At 45.1% G+C, this 25,613-nt stretch overlaps 1 protein-coding gene across 2 annotated transcripts in view; it reads right to left on the reverse strand.

Annotated features, from left to right (window-relative positions):
* The window catches only part of TARS3 (threonyl-tRNA synthetase 3), a 30,907-nt gene extending 5,587 nt beyond the window's left edge, over positions 1-25,320 (reverse strand). Inside the window, exons 1-16 of one of the 2 annotated variants that reach the window (XM_035130496.3) lie at positions 24,923-25,320; positions 23,579-23,668; positions 22,297-22,487; positions 21,310-21,433; positions 19,771-19,892; positions 18,532-18,649; positions 15,896-15,960; positions 14,596-14,674; positions 9,605-9,751; positions 8,070-8,168; positions 6,962-7,128; positions 4,439-4,601; positions 3,432-3,569; positions 2,058-2,135; positions 1,851-1,951; positions 661-765 (exon numbers count right to left, since the gene is read on the reverse strand). In XM_035130496.3, coding sequence (XP_034986387.2) covers positions 661-765; positions 1,851-1,951; positions 2,058-2,135; positions 3,432-3,569; positions 4,439-4,601; positions 6,962-7,128; positions 8,070-8,168; positions 9,605-9,751; positions 14,596-14,674; positions 15,896-15,960; positions 18,532-18,649; positions 19,771-19,892; positions 21,310-21,433; positions 22,297-22,487; positions 23,579-23,668; positions 24,923-25,246 — 2,111 coding nt within the window. In that variant the 5' untranslated portion in view covers positions 25,247-25,320. The remainder of the gene's footprint in view (positions 1-660; positions 766-1,850; positions 1,952-2,057; positions 2,136-3,431; positions 3,570-4,438; positions 4,602-6,961; positions 7,129-8,069; positions 8,169-9,604; positions 9,752-14,595; positions 14,675-15,895; positions 15,961-18,531; positions 18,650-19,770; positions 19,893-21,309; positions 21,434-22,296; positions 22,488-23,578; positions 23,669-24,922) is intronic. The other variant, XM_088657301.1, reaches the window with a different exon arrangement.
* Positions 25,321-25,613: the final 293 nt, after the last annotated feature.

Here is a 25,613-nt window from a genome sequence, read left to right on the forward strand (position 1 = left end):
CTATTATAAACTTTTTTCCACACAGCATTAATCACAGTTGCTTATACGTTATGGAAATGTTAAGTTTGTATTGTGTTGTGTGCTCATGTTTGCACTACAAACTTCGTAGAGTGTTTCTCGGACTCAATTTATATAAAACGCAGATCGCAGGTAAGTAATTACTTGTGCAAGTAGTCTATGCCTAAAAATTTTTACCCTCTATGCCAACCCATGCTCATGCAGCACTCGCTTGCCAGCAGCCAGTGTTCTGGCAGAGTGTGGTGCTGGTGTACAAACATCCACTGTGACAAAAGCATTTCACAGGGTGGGGGGGAATGGAACGCTCAGGCAGATGGGTGCTTTACATTGGGCCTTGCTGTTTTATGTTTGGAGGAGCTGAAATGCTGCTCAGGAGCGTCTGCTCTATCATCCAGTAGGGAAGTCTTTGCCAGCTGGGCACTTTTGAGGGGTTTTAGGCTACAACTCCCACCAACTCCAGGAAGGGAGGGAGCTGTAGTCCAAAGCATCTGGAGGGCACCAGGGTAGCAAAGGCCGCACTGTAACAGGATGAAAATGTTCTAAAAACCATATTTCTGCAGAAATTTAACTTTGTGATCAAGACCACAGGGTGCTTTCTACTCTCTGCAACTTTCAAAACTGCTTCCAGTTACTGCTACGCACCATTTTCCACCATAGTTTTCTGCCAGAATGGCAATCATTCGCTCCACCGAGCCCAAAATAGCTCTATGGATTATCACTGGCCTCTTCTTGTCATCTCCATCTTTTCTGTGAAAGAATGGAAGTTAAAAAGTGGAAAAAATTAATACAAGCTTATTGCTATCTTGATTTGAATCTGGTTTCAACCCTCTTTTACCACAGTTAATTATAGCACATTAAAAGGCATAGTTTCTAATTACATTACATTACTGAATTGCAACAAGGAAGGAGTTGGGAAGAGTGCCATTTCAACAAGTTGCATCCCATTGACAGATCACACAACACTTTGCATCATCAATCTATTCTGAAAACCTTGAGGCTCTCTGGAGCCTGCTGAAATCTCTTCCCTTGTTCATGATTCTTCTTCCATTTTGGCTACAGAAGGATTGGCACTCAGATAATTTTTCGACTTACGAATGGAGCAAATGGCTGCACGCTTACGAATTTCTCGACATCCGAACAGAAACCGCGGCGGTTTTAGATAGGGTTTTTTCGACTTACGAATTTTTAGATGGGGTTGCTTCGACTTACGAATTTTTCCGTTTCCAATGCATTCCTATGGGAAATCGCGTTTCCAATGGCGCTTTTCGCCCAACGAATTTTTCGACCTACGAAGGTGCCTTCGGAACGGATTAAATTCGTAAGTCGAGGCACCACTGTATTTACATCAGATTGTTGCAATCCTTAAAAGAATCCTCTGAAATAAGAGAGCAATTTTATCTCCTTGTGGTAGTCAGTGCTGATGTGGCTCACCTGAAATCAGACTTTGGGCTCGTCCACATGGGCCCTTGTCCTGTGCTTTCTAACCATGGGCCTGAAAGGTTGTGCCTCGGCCCCACCACTCCCCCCAAAAAAACTTGCACTTTAGCAATTAATCAGAACAAACAGCAAACTCTGGAAAACATGATTCAGCGCTAAACCATGGATTTTCATAGGGGGGGAAGCAGTGGGGCAAACGGAAGTGTGGATGAGCCCTTACTGTGCTCAGTTACTATGCCACACCAATGCTCCAGACATCTAAGCATTTCTTCAGCTTGTCACCTAGTACCTCCAAGTCCATTTACAGCCTCCTCTGACCCCTTGTTTCCTTGTTTTAGGCTCTACATATTTAAGCAGATCAGCTCAAGTCCTAAAAGACTCTTATGCAAACTTACCCCACATAAGTAAGATTAAATCTGATAGGTAGCTGGAAGTCAAGCTGGATAGTAGCACACTGATGGTACCGACCAATAGCATCTCTGATGTTAATATCAATCTGTAAAGGACAACAATGGCAAACTTATAGCTGGGGCTTTGCCATTTATCCTCCACCTGTAGGCTTCAATAACAGCATGAGTACAAAAGCATGAATATTTACTAACCTTGGGACCATAAAAGGCTCCGTCTCCCAGATTTAGCTTCCAGGGCTCCCCCAAGTCATCCAGGCTGTTCTGGAGTTGCTAAGAATAAATCAGAAGAGCAGTTCTTCATTTACATTATCTTGTTGTATTCCTTACAACAATCCTCCAAAATAAATTAGTATTATCCCCCTATTGCAGATGGGAAGCGGATACAGTGGAGCTTCGGTTTATGAACACCTCGGTTTACGAATTTTCGGTTTACGAACGCCACGGACCCATCTGGAATGGATTAATTCACTTTCCATTACTTTCAATGCGAAAGTTCGCTTCAGTTTATGAACAGACTTCCGGAACCAATTACTGTACACCCATGCTTCGGGTTAAGTACGCTTCAGGTTGAGTACTCCGCGGACCGCCTGGAACAGATTAATCCACTTTCCATTACTTTCAATGGGAAAGTTTGCTTCAGTTTATGAATGCTTCAGTTTATGAACAGACTTCCGGAACCAATTGTGTTCATAAACCGAGGTACCACTGTAGTACAGTACTGACTGCGGCTCACCTGAAATTAGACTTCTTCCAGCTTAGCCCCCATGGCACACCAATGTTTAAAACATCTAACCCTCCTCCGATCCATGTGTCCTCATGCTCTTCCTTGCTAGTTTAAATGCCAGAAATATAAGAACTGTTGCTATGACTGCTTCCACTTCTACTTCTTATTTCTAACCTGTCCTTTACCATAAGGTCCCAAGGCAGGTTAAAGCAATTTAACAGTTCAAAACAAATTAGTCACAGGCACCCCCAAACTTCGGCCCGCCAGATGTTTTGGTCTACAATTCCCATCATCCCTGACCACTGGTTCTGTTAGCTAGGGATCATGGGAGTTGTAGGCCAAAACATCTGGAGGGCCGCAGTTTGGGGATGCCTGAGGTAGGTCCATTAACACACACACACACACACACACACACACACAGAGAGAGAGAGAGAGAGAGAGAGAGAGAGAGAGAGAGAGGCATTGACCAAATTGTAAAGGGGTTATGTCCCTCACCCCTGTCTCTGCCCCCCTTTCCAGCCATTTCCGGGTTGCCATGATCGTGCATCCATCAGATATTTGTAAATACGTAAACACACACTTATAGAGAGGGAGAGACGTCTTCAGCATACAATGGAAACCACATAATAAAGGTGCCACACATGCCTGTGGTGAAGGATGTCCACAACTTAGGGGCTGCCACAAAAAACATCCTCTCTCAGGCTGCCGGCCTCCCAAATTGTGAGGGTGGTAGGACTACCAAGAACATCCTCCCCCAGCTGATCTTAACACCTGAGGGAAGGAAGTGGTTATTCAAAACAAAGTCGTTGTGTTCTCTTTTTAGAGTGGCAGAATTAAATTACCCTCTCTGCCTGGTCCCAGATCTCCTTTTCCCCTAGAAAGTTGACGGGCCTTGTGGAAAGATGTAGTTGGAAGGTAAAATTGAAGACAGCATATACAGACTGCAAGAAGTTCAAGCAGCCTTTCATCTCTTCTTCAATCTGAAATTTAAAATGCAAATAAATTTACAGTGGAGATGTGTGTGGGATGGGTTTTAATGGGTAGGAGACAAGGTAGTAATTGCAATTTATCCCTCCAGGTGCCCACATGTGTGGGTTGAACAGAGTTTTAAAATCCCACCTTTGGCAGCAAAATTAAAAGCATGGGAATTAGGCTGAAAAACCTTGATTTAAGCAAGTCCCCCTTCTTCTTCCCCCATCTTACCCCGCTTAAGAATGTATCATGCTACAACCTGTAAAAGTAGTTTAAAAATAATATTTACTTATGCCACTGGTTTACAGCAAAGGCAGCAGTTAAAACTATGCAGGCACTTTTATTTACAGTATAACCAGCTTTAGAGCTGGAGTGAGCTGAGGCATGTCTGCATCCATCACTGGTCAAAGGAAGAGAAGGGGAGGAACAGGGAGTACGATGTGCTCTGGCAAAGGAGGGGGAAATGACATCACACAGAACCATCTCTGCTAATTGTAGTTCTATGGTCTGAATGTCTACCTATCAGCAATAGAAGTCTGTGGATTTAGCCCAGGCATCCCCAAACTGCAGCCCTCCAAGTGTTTTGACCTACAACTCCCATGATCCCTAGCTAACAGGACCAGTGGTCAGGGAAGATGGGAATTGTAGTCCAAAACATCTGGAGAGCCGAAGTTTGGGGGTGCCTGGTTTAGTCCCTTCTCATGTTAAGTAGCAATAACATGCACTGGTTTGGTTTAGTTAGGAAGCCCTTTCACAAGAGCTGCCATCTATTTAGCACTCAGACCACATAGGGACTAGTTTATCATGAACTCTTTTATCATTAAAAAAACAGTGAAGACATCCCTCTACTGTGGCAACCCCAACATAAGTGCACGACCTGCTCCATTGTGCAAAAAATATGGGCGTCGTCCTGTTGAAAGCGCCTGACCCGAGTCAACCCGCTTAGGGTCCCTGAAAGCTCATTTCGGTGAAGAACTCCAAAGTCAGCAAGTCTTAAAGGCATCTCCCTCCAGGACCGGGGACGATGGGCAAACATCAAGCTAGAGACATGAAACAGTTTATTAGATCCAAACACAGTTACTTGACCCATTTGTGTCCTGCCCTTTGTCCAGATGGGTTTTCCCAAATTTTATCCTCACAATAATCTTGTGAGAAGGGCAAGCCAAGAGGTGGTGATTGTCTCAGGGTCACCCAGTGGGTTTCATGCCATAGGGTCAAAATACCTAGATATGGAGATATGCAGTCGGTTCTCCTGACATTTTTAATCTTTTTATTACAGTTGCTAAACCAAACAATCCACTGGAAGACTTTTGTATTTAAAGCAGGAGTAAAAGACTCCATATTTGATTGACCTAGTGGTGAAGGGAGAGGTTTGGTGGGATTTTTTTTTAAAAAAAATGCTTCCCCCATGCCATTTCCCCCACCTAAATCCTGCCTCCACCTGCCATTAAACCTTGCAGGCATGTATGTTTTCTCCACTGCAGAGCAATATTGGGGGGGGGATGGCACACCAATGAAAGGTCAACCCCTGTAACAACATAGCCGCTCTGAAGAGATATAAAGTCCACTGCCGCTATTTCTGTTTTAATACATAAGTGAATATGTTGATATGCTGATACTTCCAAGTAAAGGGTTGGTGACCTTCTGTCAGCCTGCTGCCGTCCATTACCCAAAGAATGGCTCTGGGACCCACTTGCATTATCTGGGTGGACTTCAATGTCACTCTAACAGGATTGTTCCGTCAGCATGAGCATATCTGCTAGCCAGATGAAACACGTTTGCCTCTTCTCCCTCTCTACACTGGGGTTTGGTGGTTCTTTCAACCCTCCAGAGCAGTGCTAGAAACGGAGATATGAAAGCTAGGAGCTAAATGGCACCTTCAACCTAGGTCATGGGTGCCACAATGGAGTATCTAGGTGTGCTTTTTTATAACAATACAAAGCTGAAAATGAATGAACTGCAGCTAAAAACTTATGTTCATTTTTTACATAGTCTAGTCCTCATCTGAAGGTTGCAAGAAATAAAGCCATACTTCCCCTGCCCACCCCCCTAATATTCTTATGAGGGTCCCTTCTCCAGTCTTCAGAGAGTGGCTGGAAGTGGGGAGGCAGAAAAAGATCCTCCTTTTCTTCCAGCAGTGGTGGTTTTAATCTGAAATCTTAGGTTCAATGCTGCACCCAGAACTCAGAAACTGCTCGCATTAATGAAATTCCGTCACAAATCACACCTGCAAACAAGGGGAGTTTCGAACACTACTCCACAGCAAATCTGGGGAGAAGCAGGGGTACTGACTAGAGCAAGCCAGCAGTAAATCACACTGAGCAAGTTGGAGTTAACTCTTTAATAGGAAAAACAGGATCTCCCTAGGAGTGTCAGGCCTAATGAGCACAGCAATTCAACTCTGGCAGGTCTTACCCCTATGCAGCAATTGTTGAGACTGACGGTCCCTGCCTCCTCACAGCTGTCTGTCCCCTCCTTTCCAGGGTTTTCCCAAGCAATCTGAGACAATGCCTACGTGAAGCTAACTTCTCTCCCACCCTCTTCATGCCTCTCCTGGTTCTTGGAGACCAGGGGGGAGAGGAGCTGGTCGTAGCAGGCGGGAGAGACACCCGTGCCTCTTCACCAGCTGGACTCCTCTCTGGCCCTCTAAAAAACCAAGATGGTAGAGAGCTGGAGCCTCACCCACAGCATGTCTTGAAGTGCACTTAGCCAAGCAGAAAAGGAAGGGGGGGCTGCATACCATAAGTAAGCTTATGAGGGGAAGGAGGCAATGCAGAGTGATCTGGGTGTAATGCAGGGGAATTAGAAAGGAGAACAGTTAGCAAGGAGACAGAAGAAAGCAAGAGGGCACAGGGGTCAGGAAAGAGAGAAGGCACACCCTCATAAAAGTTTGGACCAGTAAAAGAGATCTTCTTGAACAGGGGTGGAGAGTATTTTCAGTCCAAGGGGTCACATTCCCTTCTGAGGGCCACATACCAGTGGTGGGTGTGGCCAGAGTAATATGCAAAAGTTACATCTGCACAGTAGTTCCTGTGCACACACGCACACACGTGCACCTATCCTGCAGGGGAGCCAAAGTGTTTATTGGAGTTCAAGGGCATAATCCAGGCAGGAAAAAACACTCAAGCATAAGGGAATTTCCCTTAAAAAAAGGGATAACTTGGCAGCTATGCTCAAGCAGGGTGTGAAGCAGGGCCTGTAGCAGATGTGGCTAAGGAAGAGCCCCAAAGGCCAGAGAGACTTGGAGGGGCACATCTGGCCCCCAGGTTTGAGGGCTCCTCACCTCTGCTCTTGAATGCGCATGCCCCCCCATTATGACTTATTTTTTATTTGATTCAAACTAAAATAAATTTCCAATAGTTCAGAATAATTGGGAGTAATAATGAAAAGAACCACAAACCAGTGTCCAGGGCAGTTCATTGGCTTCAGGGCAAACATTTCCTTCTCAGCCTCAAAAGAGAACATGTTGTCACTGTAGTGCTGCCAGTGGCCAGAAGCCTCCCAGAGTTTACTGTTGTAGATATTAGGAGACACAACCTCTGTGAAGTTACGCCGGTGATATTCTTCCTGCACAAGGAAACCGAATTCTCAATAAGCAGTAGGCAAACACACACACACACACACACACTTTCTCTTTAAAGCATTTGCATTATTATTGATTTGATTTATTCCCAGCCCTTCACCTTAAGGTCCCAAGTCAGGTCACAATTTAAAGTACAGTACTAAAAACACTACTAAAAAAGTAAACGAAAAACTAAAACAGTACTAAAAAACCACATCCAATGCCAGGCAAAGAGGTACATCCTTGTCACCTTAATTTATACCACACTTGCAAACAGGAATGGCCTTGCTGATCCAACCATTTAATAAGCATGTCAATAATTCTACACTCAAAGCTCATACCTGCTTGGAATTTATAATACTTTTATCCTACCCTTCCTCAAAAAGTGTTGAGAGGGGGTGTACACACACTCCAAATTTCATCCTCACAGTAACCCTGTAGGTACCTGTGACTGAGCCAGTATTATGCACTAAGCTTCATGGCAGAATGGGAATTTAAAGCTGAGCCATGCCAGTCACAGCTCCACACTCTAATCCCTACCCAGCACTTGCTCTTCAGTGGCACCACCTACAAAACGTCACAGTTTGTAGAGTTCCTGCTCTGGGCTCCAGCCCATCAGCCATGCCACTTTCTAGAATACTCCATTCCGCACCCCAACAGTCAGCCAGTATCTTGTAGCCTCTGAGCCTGCTCAGGCCTCACTGGGCTGTTCTTTGGAGTCCCCCTCTTTAGGGTTTCTTTTCTCCTAAAGGTTGTTTTGTACTTCTGAAACCCTCAAGCCAGCTGGTATTTGTTTCTTCCAGGTGGACAACACTGTTTGGGCTAAATAAAGATCTAGGCCATAACAACCATATACTGTAATTAAATAAATAAGTAGCAACCAATGTTCATTTCTCTGCAGGAAAAAATATTTTATAACAATTTCAAATTAGTAATTGTCACTTACTTTGATAAAATCCATGAGTATATTATAAATAAAGGCACCTCTGGGCAGAAAGAAACAACTTCCAGGACTCAGTTCATGGAAGAAGAAGAGTTCTTGTTCCTGTATCCGCACAATCAAACATCAGAAGTTAAAAGAAGACAGAAATGAGGCTTCCGGTCTCTGCAAGATGGCGAATAGAGCACAGATCTGGTTACAGGTAGGTAGCCGTGTTGGTCTGGATCGAAGTAAAATAAAAAAATTCCTTCAGTAGCACCTTAAAGACCAACTAAGTTTTTATTTTGGTATGAGCTTTCGTGTGCATGCACACTTCTTCAGATAACAGATCTGAGCCCCCCGGAGAGTCAGGGGGAAACGCCAAGGCGAGGCATACCCCCAAAAAGTCATAGAATCACAGAGTTGGAAGAGACCACAAGGGCCATCCAGTCCAACCCCCTGCCAAGCAGGAAACACCACCAAAGCATTCCTGACAGATGGCTGTCAAGCCTCTGCTTAAAGACCTCCAAAGAAGGAGACTCCACCACACTCCTTGGTAGCAAATTCCACTGCCGAACAGCTCTTACTGTCAGGAAGTTCTTCCTAATGTTTAGGTGGAATCTAATGTTTAGGTGGAGTCTTGAGAGAGTCCTCAAAATGTCGAGGGGTCCAGCAGATTGCAAAGAGCTCTCCCGCAATTCCCAGGCCCCTGCGACGAAAGGCTCAGGAGAGTGGGTGAAAAAAGCGGGATTGAGTGCAGTCTGGGCAGCAACGCATCTCCACAGGAGCGAAGCCTTAACACTCTGGCCACCAGCAGAGATTTTCCATAACCAACATTCAAGCTGATGGGAATGCAAGAAGATTTACTATTGAAATTAATTAAGTTTAATTCGGTGCCAGACGAAGGATTAAAAAGGAAGTCCGTTCTTCGTCTCCTGCGTAATTAACTGTACATGGAAAAAATTGCAAGTGGAAAACTTTATCTTATTTGATATTTACGGTTGTGGGCCTGCTGATGGGAGAATTCAAAGAAACTGAAACCCATCTGTCAAAAACTCTCCCTTTCAGCAGCACTTTGCAAGGTGCTTTGAAATCCCTACTTCAAGACTTCAATATATATTGCATATGGGGTCAAATTTGGCCCTCAAGACAGATCCAGATAACAGAGCCAAAAAGCCCCCCCCCCCGCTTCTCTTTTAACCCTCATGTCAGAAAGCTGCTTCACACTTGAACACAGCTGCACAATGCTGGACTGCCATTGTTGCTTTTAAATGACAGACGCCTAAAACTGCAACAGTCCTGAGTTTCAGTCTTGAATCAACCCCCCACTCCTGAAAACATGACAACTGTTCTGCAGTGTACACTTTTAACAGTTCTAGGGAGCCAAAACAATAAAAGGACTCGTATGTCACATTAAAACCAACATTTATTGCTGCATTTGTTGCACATTTATTGCCTCTGACAAAGAAACTACCGTAGTCCACAAAGGGTTCTGCTGCAATAAATCTGTTAGTCTTAGATAAAAAATGTTTCAAAGCCAAGAGGATGCATACAAACCATACTTTGCCAATTTTCCTGTGATCACGATTTTTGGCTTCCTCCTGGACCTTCTCCCACTCTTTCATCATTTTGTTTTCCGGAAAAGATATTCCATAAATTCTCTGCAGTGTTTCCATGTCAGCCTTACCCTCCCAATAAGTGGAGGAATTCTGTTGTTGAAAAAGTTACCCCAAATGTAAATACATTGCAAGAAAAAAAAAGTAATCTGAGCCATTTGTGGGAAATAAACCAGTAATTTTTTATGAAACTAAGCCTGCAATCCTGTGAATTATTTACTTCTGCTTAAGCCCCACTGAATAGTCTGACAGTAATATCCATTCCTTTAGGTCTCCTGCTGCCCCCATATGTTTGGAACTTCCTCTGCAAACACTTGTGAGATCCACCCCCCTCTCCCTCCCCACCTTTTATGCAGGGAAGCTCAAAGCAGCGCTGGGAGCGACCAAGTCACCAGGGGTCCCATCTGCCCAAATAAATTAGTGGCTCCCACCTTCTGAGGTGACAGATGTCCCAAAGGTTACAAGAATACCTAGAAGAAACCCTCTGCAGCAGACACTAGGTAAAGGTTTAACAGAGAAATTTGTCACTTGAAGCTTTTAGGGTTAGATCTTTTCTCTCAGGCTCACAAGTTGAACAGGACATCACTAAGCAGCTGACTCAATTTGAATTCAATTGAGCAAATAATCATTTAAAAGGTTTGATTTCTTTATTATGTAAAATGTTAATAAATATTTCATTTCAGTCTGCTCAGAATCAGAGACTCTGGTGAGAACTCAATTAAGATATGTACTCCAGTGGAAGAGGAGTGGTGGAAAGAATTTTGGCTTAAACCACATTCTAAGTCTGTCTGCTCAAACAAGAGAAATCTCACTGAAGCCAGTTCATGGCAGCTTTCATTTATGTGGCCAGCAGCTCACCCATGTGCTGGAGGGGTGTTAAATTACTGGCATCTATAGAGACATGTGGTGGGACTGACCTAAGGTTGCGGAATTTTGGTGTAAACTCTTCAATGACCATTTCTTTAATTACAAACCAGACAGTAACTCCATCTCCTTATTTATTTTATTGACTCACAGAAGAGGAAGCAGCTTTACAAAGTAAAGAGCTTACCTTACATTTATTACGTAACACTACACAGGCAAAATTTTGGAAGACATTTGGTTTGGCTACTTTAGAATATTGGTTTACAAAAGTATGGCAGATAGTCCTCCTCAAAAAGATTTCTCATTAAACTAAAAGTACCCAGAGGACCAATTACAAACAACTTTTCTTTTGCCAAATGGTATAATTTTATTTCATATACAAATTAGGAAGCTCATGGCCAGATGGTTCCTTCGGCATATGCCAAGATATGGATCTTGTGATTTCAATTTGTTTGGGAGTATGTGTGAGTGAGTTTTCAATAGATAATAACTGAGTTAGAACACACCAAGTACAGAGAGTACAGAAAATGGGGTTGTTATATGTTTTTCATAACAAGCCTGCAAACATAATGATAAATGTATATATATATCATAACTCTGCTATGACCAACTGTTTATGCAAATCTATACTGCAAGTTTTCCCCCTCCTGTTTGTGAAGGTACTGGTTATTATATGCTCCCCCCCCCCAATTTCTCTTTGACCCTGCATATTTGTTGCTCTCTATTTTCCTTAAAAAACTCAACAAAAATATTTTGAAAATAACAAAAATTCAGTGGTTTACACATTCAATTCTATCAATAAGAAAAGACCCCACCTCAAAAAAACAATGTTTAATATCCTCTATAATAAAGTGCAAGTGTCTCTGCGTCCAGTCCCTGTGTCCGTGGGATTGCGCTACTGCGCATGTGCCCCACGGACAGCTGTTGGGACTTGGAGTGCAGAGACTTTGGGCGGCCGGGCAGAACTGTTGAAGCGACGAGTGTGCGCGGGCACGCGGCGGGTGCGCGGGCACCCCCATTCTCTTGCACTTCACCCTACTTTTCCCTCCCCCTTTCCTTCCTCCCCCCCCCCCCCGCCTGAGAAACCGGAGAAGGAATGGCCGCTTCTCCCCACCACTTGAGGAGGCGGTGTCCCTGCTCTCCAGCACTGGGAAGCTTTTTTGCAGGAGGTGATGGAAAGCGTAGCGGGGCTCCCCGCCTTCCTCTCTGCAGGCGGCCATCGCCGCTTCTGCGGGACACGTGTGGTTCCCATGGCAACAGGCTCCTGCTGGCCGCTCAGTGTTGCACCTTTTTTTTAGTCCCCCCAGGAAACAAGCAGCTCAGTGACAACAGTTCCGCCTCTGTAACGCAGGAGATTTAACATCTGCAATCAGCTGGTGGGGGGAGGTAGGGAGTGGGGCGGCTCCCCCCACCAGCTGATTTTCTCCATATTTAAGTGGATGGATATACTTAGCCTTTTATGAAGTTTTGGTCACTCTCTCTCAATGTATATGCACGTGTGTGTGTGTGTGTGTGTATTATATTTGTGTGTTGCTGTGTTTTCTATAAGATATATATATAGACACACACCTGTTTTGGTTAGTCATTGTTATATATATATATATATATATATATATATATATATATATATTACACAGCGACTAACAAACACATTTATTATGTCTGTGTATGTCTATTACGCTCACAATAGCACATGATGGGCACACTTGGCCACTTCCATTGGTGGAATTGGCGCTGCTATAGGTGTGACTACAAGGTAGCCCTGTTCAGGGAAGTTTTTAATCTGTGACATGTTAATGTATTTTAAATCTTTCTTGGAAGCCGCTCAGAGTGGCTGGGGAAATCCAGCCAGATGGGCGGGGTACAAATAATAAGTTGTTGTTGTTGTTATATTTGTAAGTTTTAAAGGTAAAGTTTTAAAGATGGGCAGGGTACAAATAATAAGTTGTTGTTGTTGTTGTTGTTGTTGTTGTTGTTGTTATATTTGTAAGTTTTAAAGGTAAAGGGGCCATTAGGTCCTTCGTGACCGACTCTGGAGTTGCGGCACTCATCTCGCGTTATTGGCCGAGGGAGCCGGCGTACAGCTTCCAGGTCATGTGGCCAGCATGACAAAGCTGCTTCTGGCAAACCAGAGCAGCACACGGAAATGCCGTTTACCTTCCCGCTGTAGCGGTACCTATTTATCTACTTGCACTTTGATGTGCTTTCGAACTGCTACGGTAGGTTGGCAGGAGCTGGGACCGAACAACGGGAGCTCATTCCGTCGCGGGGATTTAAACCGCCGACCTTCTGGTCAGCAAGCCCTAGGTTCTGTGGTTTAACCCACAGCGCCACCCACATCCCTATTTGTAAGTTTAGATACCTCAGAAATCTCAGAGCCTGTCTTTACTGAGGATCTGTTTGCAAAATATTGTGGACTTCTTTGACTTTTTCATTTTTTTCAGCTTTGTGGCTAATCCTTAGCTGATAATCCATCTTGAAGACTCTGGTTTATTGCAGACTTTATGACTTGAACATAAAGACAGCTTTTTGTTCACTGTTTTGTAGCGCATGTCCCCGAGGTTGCTACAGCAACAGGTCTGTTCTAGCACCCGTTAATTTAACGGGCTTCATGATACTAGTACAGTGGTGCCTCGCTAGACAAATGCCCTGTAAGACGAATTTGTCGCTTAACGAAGAGATTTTTCGAGCAGAGGTTGCCTCGCTAGATGAATTCATTTTGTGAAAAATTTGTCTAGCGAATCGCGGTTTCCCATAGGAATGCATTGAAATTCAATTAATACGTTCCTATGGGCAAAAAATAAAAATTTCAATGCATTCCTATGGGATTCGCTAGACAAATTTTTCGCAAAATGAATTGACTCACAGAACGAATTAAATTCGTCTAGCGAGACACCACTGTAGTTATAGAAATTGCAAGGCTGAGGCAATATTATTATTTGTTTGTTCTGAAATAGAAGTGTTTAAACAGCCAAGCAATAATAATATAATAATAATTTATTATTTATACCCCGCCCATCTGGCTGGGTTTCCCCAGCCACTCTGGGCAGCTTCCAACAGAAAAATAAAACACAACAATCTATTAAACATTAAAAGCCTCCCTGAACAGGGCTGCCTTCAGATGTCTTCTAAAAGTCTGGTAGTTGTTTTCCTCTTTGACATCTGTTGGGAGGGCATTCCACAGGGCAGGCGCCACCACCGAGAAGGCCCTCTGCCTAGTTCCCTGCAACTTGGCATCTCGCAACGAGGGAACCGCCAGAAGGCCCTCAGTGCTGTACCTCAGTGTCCGGGCAGAATGATGGAGGTGGAGACGCTCCTTCAGGTATACTGGACCGAGGCCATTTAGGGCTTTAAAGGTAAGCACCAACACTTTGAATTGTTCTCGGAAACGTACTGGGAGCCAATGTAGATCTTTGGCGGCCGCTCCCAGTCACTAGTCTAGCTGCCGCATTCTGGATTAGTTGTAGTTTCCGAGTCACCTTCAAGGGAGGGTAGCCCCACGTAGAGCGCATTGCAATAGTCCAAGCGTGAGATAACTAGAGCATGCACCACTCTTGCTAGACAGTCTGCAGGCAGGTAGGGGCTCAGCCTGCGTACCAGATGGAGCTGATAGACAGCTGCCCTGGACACAGAATTGACCTGCGCCTCCATGGACAGCTGTGAGTCCAAAATGACACCCAGGCTGCGCACCTGGTTCTTCAGAGGCACAGTTACCCCATTCAGAACCAGGGAATCCTCCACACCTGCCCGCCTCCTGTCCCCCACGAACAGTACTTCTGTCTTGTCAGGATTCAACCTCAATCTGTTAGCCACCATCCAACCTCCAACCGCCTCCAGGCACTCACACAGGACCATCACTGCCTTCACTGGTTCTGATTTGAAAGAGAGGTAGAGGTAGACAACAGTCTTTGGAAGATGAGTGGACACAGAACCATACAAAACTGCATTCCATATTATTTTATGTGCAGTCTAAGTTTACTACAAAGCAACCCCATTTCAACACAAGGGTACTTACTCCCTGCTATAAAGGTGTTTCACTCTTGAAAATCCTAATTTTTTAAGGGCTTGCTTACCTTAAAAATCTTTAAGGCCTTAATTTTTCCAGTGTGCCTCACATGAGGGCCTCTGCATAAGTCAATCAGCGGACCACACCTATTAGAAGATTATAAAGGTTAAGATGAAATTAGAAAAAATCAGGTTCCCAGTTCATTTAAGTCTATAGCCAATCAAAAGGTTATCCACTCTGAACTTTGTCACACATGCAGTTGTGTTAATCTGAACTTCTTGCACTTAAAATGAACCTGAGGCATCACACCAAGCCATAGTTTGTGCTTCCAAAAATATAACTGGGAACCATGCTTTATGGGTGCTTGTTTGCTTTTGTTTTGCATCCTTGCAGCACCTGTTCTCAGAAGTACACCTCTCCATGGCGCAGCAGCTTCTAAGATGGAGCAACAGCTTATACTTACAGCTTTTCAATTGAGACATTCCAAAATATAGCTCAAAACCACTGCCTACAAAATTCACCTCAAACCATAGCTTCCATTTCTGATTGCATTGCACAAACTGTTGACATAAGGTGCTACTGGAAGGAATTTTTTAATTTTGTTTCGACTATGGCAGACCAACACCGTAGTTACCTACCTGTAACTAAAATAATGAATCTTAGTTATACTTCCCTTTAGCATGATGTATGAATCTGTATGTATATATTGTATTTTACAGATTATATGTTTAATTGAAACAAAAGAACTTCACGAAACTGCATTTACTGCTCCTTGCCTCACTTGAACCTCCTTTTGTAGAGTTTAGACTGTCAGATTTGTGCAGGAGCAACCTGCCTTTTGCTTACATTATTCCATAATGCACTGTGTACACTGATGGTGTGATCAAAGAATCATCATAGAATTGTAGAGTTGGAAGGGACCTTGAGGGTCATCTAGTCCAACCCCCTGCAATGTGGGAATCCGAGTCAAAGCATCCATGTCAGATGGCCATTCTGCTTAAAAACCTCCAAGGAAGGGGAGTACTCAACCCCCTGAGGGAGACTGTTCCACTGCCAAACAGCTCTTCCTGTCTGAAAGTTTTCCCTGATGTTTAGTTGCATTCACTTTTCTTGTAACTTGAAGCCACTGGTTTGGGTACTACGCTCCAGATCAAGAGAAAACAACCTTGTTCCCTCCTCCATGATGTATGTTATGAGCAATAATAATACAACAACTATGTTCACATTATATATTTTTTCTAAATTGCTTGAGCATACAATTTTCTCTCAAAATTTAAAATTACATACATCTTACAAATGCCTTCTTCCCAAGTATTTTTAAAAATAGCAGATTTGAAAGTTTGAGTCAAAATTGCACATCCTTTTACCTGTACACTGTAGTTGTTGGTGTGTCAACCTTGTCATTCAAAATTCGGCATTTAAACTGGTTATACTACGTAGAAGAGGAGCAAAAAGGTAAGGGAGGAAACAAAATGAGAATTTGAATTTTCTTGAACAAGCATGAAGCCATATACTAGCCTTCTGCAACCTGGTGCCCTGGAGATGTTACAAACTACAACTCTTATCACCTCTACTGAGTGTGGCCAATGGTCAGGAATGATGGGAGTTGCAGTCTGGGCTGCCTTATTCTGTCAGACCACTGGCCCACCTCACTGCCTATTTTAACAAGCAGCAGCTCCAGGGTGTTACTGCTGAATCTTTGTGAGCATCTTTTCAAACTCACAAGGTGTCCTGCATGCTCCTCTGCGTTGTCAAGCCTTTTGCAGACACAATCACTGATGCAATAAACTCACTTCACGGCCATGATTCAGGCAGTAAGGTTTATTGCCTGTTTACAGCTTAATGATTCTGTACATCATTAGCCTATAAATCAGTCACTAGCATGCTGCTAGGACGGTCTGCATCTGGAGATGGTTCTCCCCCTCCCAGCAGGGAGAAGAGCAGAGAGAGAAGAAGTGTGCATGCACACGAAAGCTCATACCAAAATAAAAACTTAGTTGGTCTTTAAGGTGCTACTGAAGGAATTTTTTTTATTTTACTTCGACCCAGACCAACACGGCTACCTACCTGTAAGCAGAGAGAAATGAACAAACTCAGCTCTTTCTCAGTCTCTTTATCTAAGCCCAAAGACACACTGTGCAGAACCTCATGCTTCTGACCTTGAAGCCACCTGCTTCTAGATTGTTTACATTACACTAATGGCTACTAGTTTCCGTTTCACATATACCTACAGTTACTCCATATCCTCTTATAATTGAAAATGCCAGAGATTGAACTCTAGAGTATGGTCCCTCCAGAGTATGGTCTTCTGCCTCTACAGTACGGTCCCTCCTACATTCTTATTTAAAACTAGCTGGCCCGGCCACGCGTTGCTGTGGGTTTTTTGTGCTAAGTGGACCTTTTTCTGTTAAATGGACCTTCAGAGTCTCCCTTCAGAGTCCCCTCACCTGCTCTGTCCCAACCCTGACTCCCCTACTGTAAGTTTTAAAAATAAGACTCCCCCACCCATGCGTGTTCCTGAAAATGTCCCCATCCCCCCACTGCTTTGGCTGACTCAGGGTCCTACTTCCCCCCTCATGGCTATAGGGTTCCCCCCTCCCTTTGTTGTGCCTCATCCCTGTGAGCCCCCCCCCCCGTTGTGAAAGGCCCTATTCTGTTTTGGTTTTGCCTGTGGCCTAGTGAATGGTGCGGCCTACTCAGTTTTCCCTGCTTGGCAATGCTGTGGCCTACTGAAAAAGCTGGGCCTTGTTGCTGCCAAAGGACGGTTTTCAGTTGGTTGCTGTGGAATTTTGTGATGTCATCTGGCAGCGCAGCTTTGGAGACGGCAGCGTGCAATCTGCCTTTCTACTAGATACTGCTGGAGTCTTCAGAGCTTCTGGTGGTGATGTCTAATTTGGGTGCCACTTTTTGTGATTAATCATTATTTTAGGTGTGAAAGGTGTGTTTTTTTGGAAATTTTTTAATGGCAGATCCCTCCCTGATGGGCATGGAATGTTGTGGCCAAATTTGTTACATTGCAGTTCAGCAGTTACGGAGAAAGGCTGTGACCTCCGTGCTCACAATGCCTACATTTATATATACATATATAGATGGGCACAGCAGCCGCCTTATTGTGTAGCCCTTGTAAGATTTCTGGATGTCTGGCTAAGAGCTTCTTGAGTCCTTTCTTCAGACATAGCCTGGGAAGATTGACATTCCTACCAGCCAGAGAGTATGTTACGAAACATGCAGGGGAAACTAGACAGGGAAGAGATGGGTTGGCTGCATATTAGCTATATTAAGCACAGCTTCTTTCAGGACACAATTTCATCACGAATTAAAGAAGATGGTGAGGTCACCAGGGCCAAAGTAACTGCAGGCTAAAGCAGTCTCCTGCTTCTCAAACCAAACACTGCTAACAGAAGCTGCTGCTCTGAAATAACTACAGGCTTAAGCTATACACGGCCACTCATGGGGACTTTAGCTCCCTGTCCCAAGCATCTGTTCAGAAAAACAAACAAACAGACTTTGTAGGACAGGGCTAGGAAAGAGTACTGTGGGCATGTACCTGATGTGCGGAGCAAGGAGCATAAAAAATGGTTTGCAGCCTGTTGGGCAGGGAAGAGGAAACAGACAACTGAGAAGAAAACACCATTATCCCTAGGTGGGATGGGGAACCCGTGGCCCTCCATGGGTTGTTGGGCTCAAACTCCCACCATCTCTGCCCACTGTCTATGCTGGGGGGGTTATGTGAGCTGGAAGTCCAACAACGCTGGAAGAGGGTTCCCTATCTGTTAAGAAAGGAGAAAAGCAGCATTGAAAGTATTTCCCCCTTTCCTGCCTGCTGCCTCCCTGACATCAGACATTGTACCCCAGACTGTGGAAAGTCAAGGGTTTGGAGAGAGTATCTGCATTTACATGCTGTGGAAACAGCCAGCATGAGCAAGTACTAGTCTTCAGATTCCAAAGTTCAAGCAACATTTGCAGTGGATGATTTTGAACATTAGCAAACCCAGAGACTTACCTTAAACATATCCAGCAGGATTTCTTTGCGAACTTCTAGCCTTTCAAAAGGCTGCTTCTGTTTCATGATGTTTTTACACAGATTCTCCAGTGTTGGGAATTCTGTACTAGATACAACTCTAGAAAAAGGAAAGGCCAATGATCTTAAAGTAAAAGAGCATGCAGAACAGAATCAAAGTATATCACCCTCCATTACAAGCTGAAAATCCTATGCAGTTCTTTTTTTTCACCATTGTGTGGCAGTTTAAAGAAGATGGTCTTATTTATGGCTAAAGTTCCTTTAAATTATAAACATGCAGCGCAGCCCTAACCATGTCTACTCAGAAGTAAGCACTACTGAATGCAATGGGGCTTCCTCCAAGATAACTGGAGTTAAGGTGCCAGCCTTAGTTTCCATACATTTAAATATATAAATAATGATGCATTTAAAGGGCAAACACTTTAATGAGCAATATAGACTTTTAATATTGATTCAATCATCTTGGATTTAGGGGACAGTGGCAAGGTTGATGTTTAGACACCAGGAAAATATTTTTGTTTATTTCCACATCTGTGTGACCATTTAGCTCACTTAGCTTTGCTCTGCATACCTTACTGTGCTATGTTGCTATTTTTGTTCTGGAGTGCCTTTGATCATTGTAAACCACCTTAGATACTATTTTTAGAAAAGCAAGGTATAAGCATTTTAATAAATAAAATATGTTTTAAAATGCATGCAATCAAGACATTCAAGTGGCAAAGCTTTGCCTGGGCTGTCATCTGAGCCTGCAGGTGGGGAGATTTTGCATGCATCAATTTTCCCTTTCCTTCTTTATCTTTTTTAAAATGGTGCCACATGGTTGGACAGAGTATGCAACTATTCCAACATCCCGCCTCCAGCCTCAACTGATCCTCTCCACATCTGTACTACTTGATTTTGCTAAGTAAAGCTAATATTGCCTAAAATTTGCTATATAAAAATATTGGGTTCAGCCAGCTTTGGAGTATGAAATTCTATAACCAATGGTTCTTTCATTAAGAACAGTCATAATTTGCCTCTATATTTCCACTGGTGAAAGGAAATACAGGCACAAATACCTCCTTTGCAGAAGACATTACTGCTACTATGTTCTGATGCTATGGTGAAGTTGATAAATATTTTAACATAGGTTTAAGGAGGAGGTTACATTAAAACCCAAGTTTATACTTCAATTGTGCTATACCAATTCCAAAATGTCAACACTTGTTGACAAAACAATACCTGTTTTCAATGTACATGTCATAATAGAAACCATTCTCAATGGGAGGTCCATAGCACAAGCATCCACCATAATAATTTTCCATTGCTTCTCCAAGAACATGAGCACTAGAATGCCAATAAACCTACACACAAAGATAAAAAATAGATCATTATGTTATCCATAATCTATTTTTAATTTTTTTTTAAATAGGACTTTCCAGCATATACTACAGTAGTCAAAATCCTAGGATATGCATGTATTTGCAACCACAGGCACATCCAGATATGCATTGCAATGTGGATGCACATTTGTGTTTGCATTGGCTATTTACACAGTACACAGTGCTTTTTTTCTAGAAAAAGAGGTGCCAGAACTCACCATCCTGATGAACATCAGTGAAGAAGTTGTCCCTCCTCCCAACTGCCCCATTATTGCCAAACAAGCAATGAGACCCATCCTCTTACAACAGTATTGTATTTCGTGAGGGAGGCTCTGTCTTCAAGTACTCCTGACATCCACCAGCCTACAGCACGCTGAAGTGCATATGTCACACAGGTGCAGCCCACTCCAAGAGGAGCTGCCATGCAACATCCCTAGGCTAATGCCATCTCATTTCCCGCACTCATGACCTGAGAGATTTCCATGGCACTCTGCTGTGTGGTGCCACCACCTCGTCCCTTGCCTTCCTACTCTTCCCTCCTCAAATTGCCTCAGAGGGCACAGAACTTTTTGCCACAGGAGAGGGTGGAGAAGTGCCAGTCCAGGACACAAGGCATGAAATTGCTTATGCACGGTGGAAGCCACAGGCAGTGGGCTTGCTTCGTGTACATAACCTACCATCATAGGCACCAATTCTAAGAAGCCCAGAACCCTTCACACCCACAATTTTGGGGGGTGCGTGTGCTGAGCCACCTTCTCCACCGCTGCTGTGTGAGAGTGCAGGTCAGGCACCCAATTGCCCACCTGCCTCCCTCTCTCCCAGGCTGCCTCCCTCCTGTCCTCCCCCTCCAGTGCCCTTGGCTTCAATCCAGCACCCTGCAAGACCACGCCATGGAAGGGACCTGGCTGCCACAGCCTGCTGGCATCTGGGTGAGGAGAGGAGCGGGCAGTATGTGGACCGTGGCTACTGTTGTCCCCTGGCAAACCCCAGCTCAGCCTATCAGTGTTGGCCCCAGTCTGGGCAGCATCGCCTCTGACGCTTGGCTGCCTGGGCCTCAAACACCAGGTGAGGAAAGAAGGTGGTGCAGCTTCTGAGGGGCCACAGGGTCTCACCCTGGGCTGTGCTCGATTGACTCTGGCTTCCCTCTCACCGTCCATCCTCCTGGCGACATACCAGTGAGAGGAAAGCTCCCCCAATATTTTACTGAAGTTTGAACTTGGTGCCATTGCCAGGCAGCCAGTGGGAAAGCCGGGGGGGGGGAGCGCCAGCCTGCAATGGCACCCACCTTGTTCTGGCAGAAAAAAAAGCCCTGCCTGTACAAGGATTTCCTTTGCTGGATCAGGACTCTTGTTTTCAAATTATTTTACAAAGAGAGAGATAAAGAAAAAAGTTTACGTACAGCTTGAGCTTCTTCACTATCAAACGTGAGCAGCTCCAAGGAAGAGTCTCTTTCCATCGGTCGATCTAAATCCCACAGTTCCCCATTCACTTTGGCTATGATGGCATTATCAGCAAGTCCACGACTAAAGAGAGCAAAGACATGCTAAAAATGTAACCTCTAAAAAACGTGCCAGAGATGTCCTCCTTTTGAGGCCATCAAACTTTTAATTCTATAGTTGCAGAGAGATGCGTTTGCTGGTAGGTCAGAGAGAAAGGTACAGATGTTAAAGTTTAATTGTATGTAAAACAGATGTGCAAAAAAAGATAATTTAAGCTTTAACTTTCACACATAGTCAGGCCCGTCTTAACCACATCGAGTGCTGTGGCGCAAAGGTCCCTCCGCCGCCGCCCCCCCAACTCACCACGGACGCAGAGGAGGGACATGGCATGGGTGGGCCGGGCGCTGACTGGTTGTCCTCTGGGGCACTGGCATCGCCTCCTCCTGCGCGGAAGCCTCTGCTGGGGGGGGCGGTGCCGCGCAGCACCTGGCCTTTTGTCCTTATGTCCCCCGACCCGACCCGCCAGCCTGAGGCCGGGACTCAAACCCGCGGCGGGCGGGCGGGAAGCAAGGAGCAGGGCGAGTGGGAGGGCGGCTGGGCTGTCTGATGGGCGCGGCGCGGCGCCCCCTGGCGGCTCCCGGCGCATTGCGCCACCCAGCCTTGCCTTAGGGCCAGCCCTGCACACAGTATTTTTAGCATTCCCCCCCTCTAATCACAGCTACCATATTATTTATTTCTCTCTACGTGCTTTTTTCTGTGTGTTCATGCACACATAGAATCATAGAGTCATTCATCTAACCCCCTGCAATGCAGGAATCCTGGCCCCAACCATCCCTGGGTGGGTTCAAACCACTTTCCTTCTGGTTAACAGCCAGAGACACTGACCCATTGCGCCACCAAACCTGCCACCTGAGGATGACAAAAACCCAGTCTGCAAGGAAAATTACCTAATTCGTAGAGCTAGCTGTTGTGGAGTTGTTTTCCAGGATTCCCCCTCCATCTTCCTCCCATCAGCAAGAGTGATTTTGATAGGTCTGCTTTGGCTGGATGCTCTGGAATCAAGGAGAGCATCGTGCTCTTTCTTCAATGCTTCATATAACTTCAGCCTTTCTTTGATGAAGCTTGGTTCCTGTTGTAGCTGTTAAAAAGTGTGCAGGGCAGAATGTCAGTGCAGGCCTTCAACACAAATAGGGCATGGAGAACGCATGTGAAATATTAATAATATCTATATGTCACCCATCTGACTGGGTTGCACCAGTTACTCTGGGTGGCTTCCAGCAAACTATAAAAACAAAATAAAACATCCATCATTAATAACTTCCCTATACAGGGAATGGGAGCTGCACAATTGCATGGATGCTCCCATTCATTGCAAATTCCCACCACAAATTTCACACCTTTTCTAGACTGTATCAATAGTAGCTGTAAATACGCGGGACAGAATCATGAACAGCTTGGAAATTTTCAAACTGCTGTTGTTGAAAAGGCAAGTCACTATTTAGTCTAAAAGTGGCTTATATCAAATGGAAATGGCAAAGGCAAAAATACAAATCTGAGTTCCATCCTCCTATGTGTGTAGCTCCTCTGGACCATGATTCTATATCTCCTATAACTCTTATCCTAGCTAAGTGATAACTCATGCTTCTTTTTAGCTATCTGGTCCTTATATTTGACAGCAGTGGACATTTGTAAAGCTCATGTGTTTTAGGGTTAAGTTCCACAGAATAGAGCAAATGCCATGTTTATTGCTGCTCATCTTCAAGACTACTGCCAACTCCTTATTGAAAACTGGGAATCTGCAGATAATCATAGTCCACCTCTTGAAATCACAATTGTATTGTAGTGGTACATCTGTGCTTGGGCTACAACCACCTCAGGATGTGCAGGGAAACTCCTCCAAGCAAAATATCAAGACCACACCACTGGGGAAGAGAGTTTGATCCTTTCCTCCCAGCACTGTTTTCCTGATGACTTCTACCCACCCAGCAGTTATTCTTGAATCCTAAAATTGTAGAACTGGAAAGAACCACAAGGAACATTGAATCCAACCCTCTGCAGTGCCAGAATCCTTTTGCCCAACTTGGTGCTTGAATACACAACCTGTGATTAAGAGCCTCATGAGCTAAAAAGAGGAAGGTTAAGGTCATCTAGTCTCATCTAGTCAGGCACAACAGAGACAAAGACAATACCAAGAGTGGCTTACCTGGATACCCTAAAAAGTTCACATACCTCACTTCTACATCCATCAGCAGCTTGATTTTCCTTCTTCTCCCTTTTATGTTTACTCTCGTGAACAACAAGGTTTGCATTGGGAGGATCCTAAATAAAGAAAAGGTAGAACTACATTATATAAATATTTTTGCCAATCCAAATGCCAGAATTAAAGTCAAAGCAAAAAAGTGGTCGTAATTAGAAGCACAAACACAAAGAGGGAGCCAAGGAAATTAATTTCCAAAGCTCAAATCTCTGAACTGTAATGCCAATTACATTACTTAAGTACCATTTATTCTAGAGATACTTCAGATCAGTCATTAACAGTTACAGGGCCTGCTGTACCTGTAGAGACCAATATGGTGTGTGTGTGTGTAGATATGTATATAATGTTATAGATTTGGGTGGGGGCTAAACCCTAGAAATTAATAAATGGTAGGATTTTGATTAATTGGGATGTGGATGAAAGTACAACCTGCAGACCATTGCCAGACAGAAATCCCTGGGCTGGCTTATGCAAACCAGCCCGGCTGGCCTAGCAAAGAGAAAAACTGTTAACATGACAAGATAGCCTATGGAGATAGAAGTTGCCAAGGTGCTGGGGTGTGTGTTGGAGATGACAGGAAAAGAGAGGTTTTGAGCAAGGTATTCTGGGAAGAAGGAGAAGAAGGAAGGAAGAGCAGGATGCATTTTGGGCAGGCTGGCTGCAGGCAGGCAGGCAGGCTGGGAGCGCATGATTCCTTGGTCTCCACGGCTGCACTGCTGTGGGGGTCAAGCCCCTCTTGAGATGACCATGCTGTAAGATCTGGACTCCCTCCATGCAGACCAAAGGTGTAAATAGGTGAAGAAACCATCATTCTTAAAGCCATGACAGTCTCTGCCATGTCTCAATTCTCCAAAGGACTGCAGACCCTGAGTGGGCACCCGGAACCCCCAGGAATCTTGCTGCAGCTCGGCAGAGAGTGGGGGCAGCAGCCAACTTTTGTAGCAATAATACTGTCACTGTTTGTATAGGATTGCAACTTTGCAAACCCTTCCCTTGGAAACAAGTGTGCTCCCTCCTTCTCAAACTTGCACACGCACTCCAGTTGAAAGAGCAGAAAGGAAGCGTGCCGGGATCACACCCTCCTCTCCCCAGCTGAGATTCCTGCCTTGCTAGGGGGTGGGCCAGATGACCCTTGGAGCCCCTTCCCGCTCTCTGCTTCTAAGGGCGGACGGGAGGTCGTCCTAAGGGAGCCCTCGGGCTCGGCGGACACAAGGATCGGGCTCTCCCGCGCCCCGTGGCCCCCGGAGCAGCGGAATGGCCCCAGCCTCCCCTCCTTCCCGGCCCCCCGCGAGGCCTCCTTCTCCCGCCTCACCCACCTGTGCGCGCCCCCGAGGCGGCTCTGGCCGGGGCTCCGGCGGAGGCCTTGTCCCGCTCTGCTCCTTGGCCAGCTCTGCTCCGAGGCTCCGCCGCAGGTGCCCCAGGCGGTAGCGGAGCTTCTCGTTCTCGGCCCGCAGCGCCGGCAGCCCCGGGCTCGCGTCCGGCAGCGGCGGCCCAGCGAGGCCGCCAACGCCGCTGCTGCCGCTGCCGGGCCAGCGCTCCGGCTCCTTCAGGCGCGCGATCTCGGCCGCCAAGCAGCGGATCTCTTGCTCCTGCCGGGCCAGGCGGGACGCGATGCCCTCGGCCGAGGCGGACGCCGACATCTCCCGGCCCTGCTCTCCGCGCCCCGGCCTGGCAGCTCGGACGCCGCTCTCCAGGCTCCAGCACGCCCGCCTCTGGCCTCGGAGGGAGGAGGAGGAGGAGGAGAAGGAAGGAGGAGGAGGGAGTTTCGTCATCCCTCTCAAAATGTATAATTCAGACACATTTTAAACAATAAATTCTGTAAATGAGGCCAGGACGAAGATAGATAGATAGATAGATAGATAGATAGATAGATAGATAGATAGATAGATAGATAGATAGATAGATGGGAGTTCGTTGTGCAATTCTAATACATAGGATTATTATTAATAATATTGAAGAATACATTCATTATCTGAGGCTGATACCTGTTTCTCCCATGAACATACG

The sequence above is a fragment of the Zootoca vivipara genome, chromosome 13 (genome assembly GCF_965207765.1).
Source record: "Zootoca vivipara chromosome 13, rZooViv2.hap1.1, whole genome shotgun sequence".
Taxonomy (NCBI): domain Eukaryota; kingdom Metazoa; phylum Chordata; class Lepidosauria; order Squamata; family Lacertidae; genus Zootoca; species Zootoca vivipara.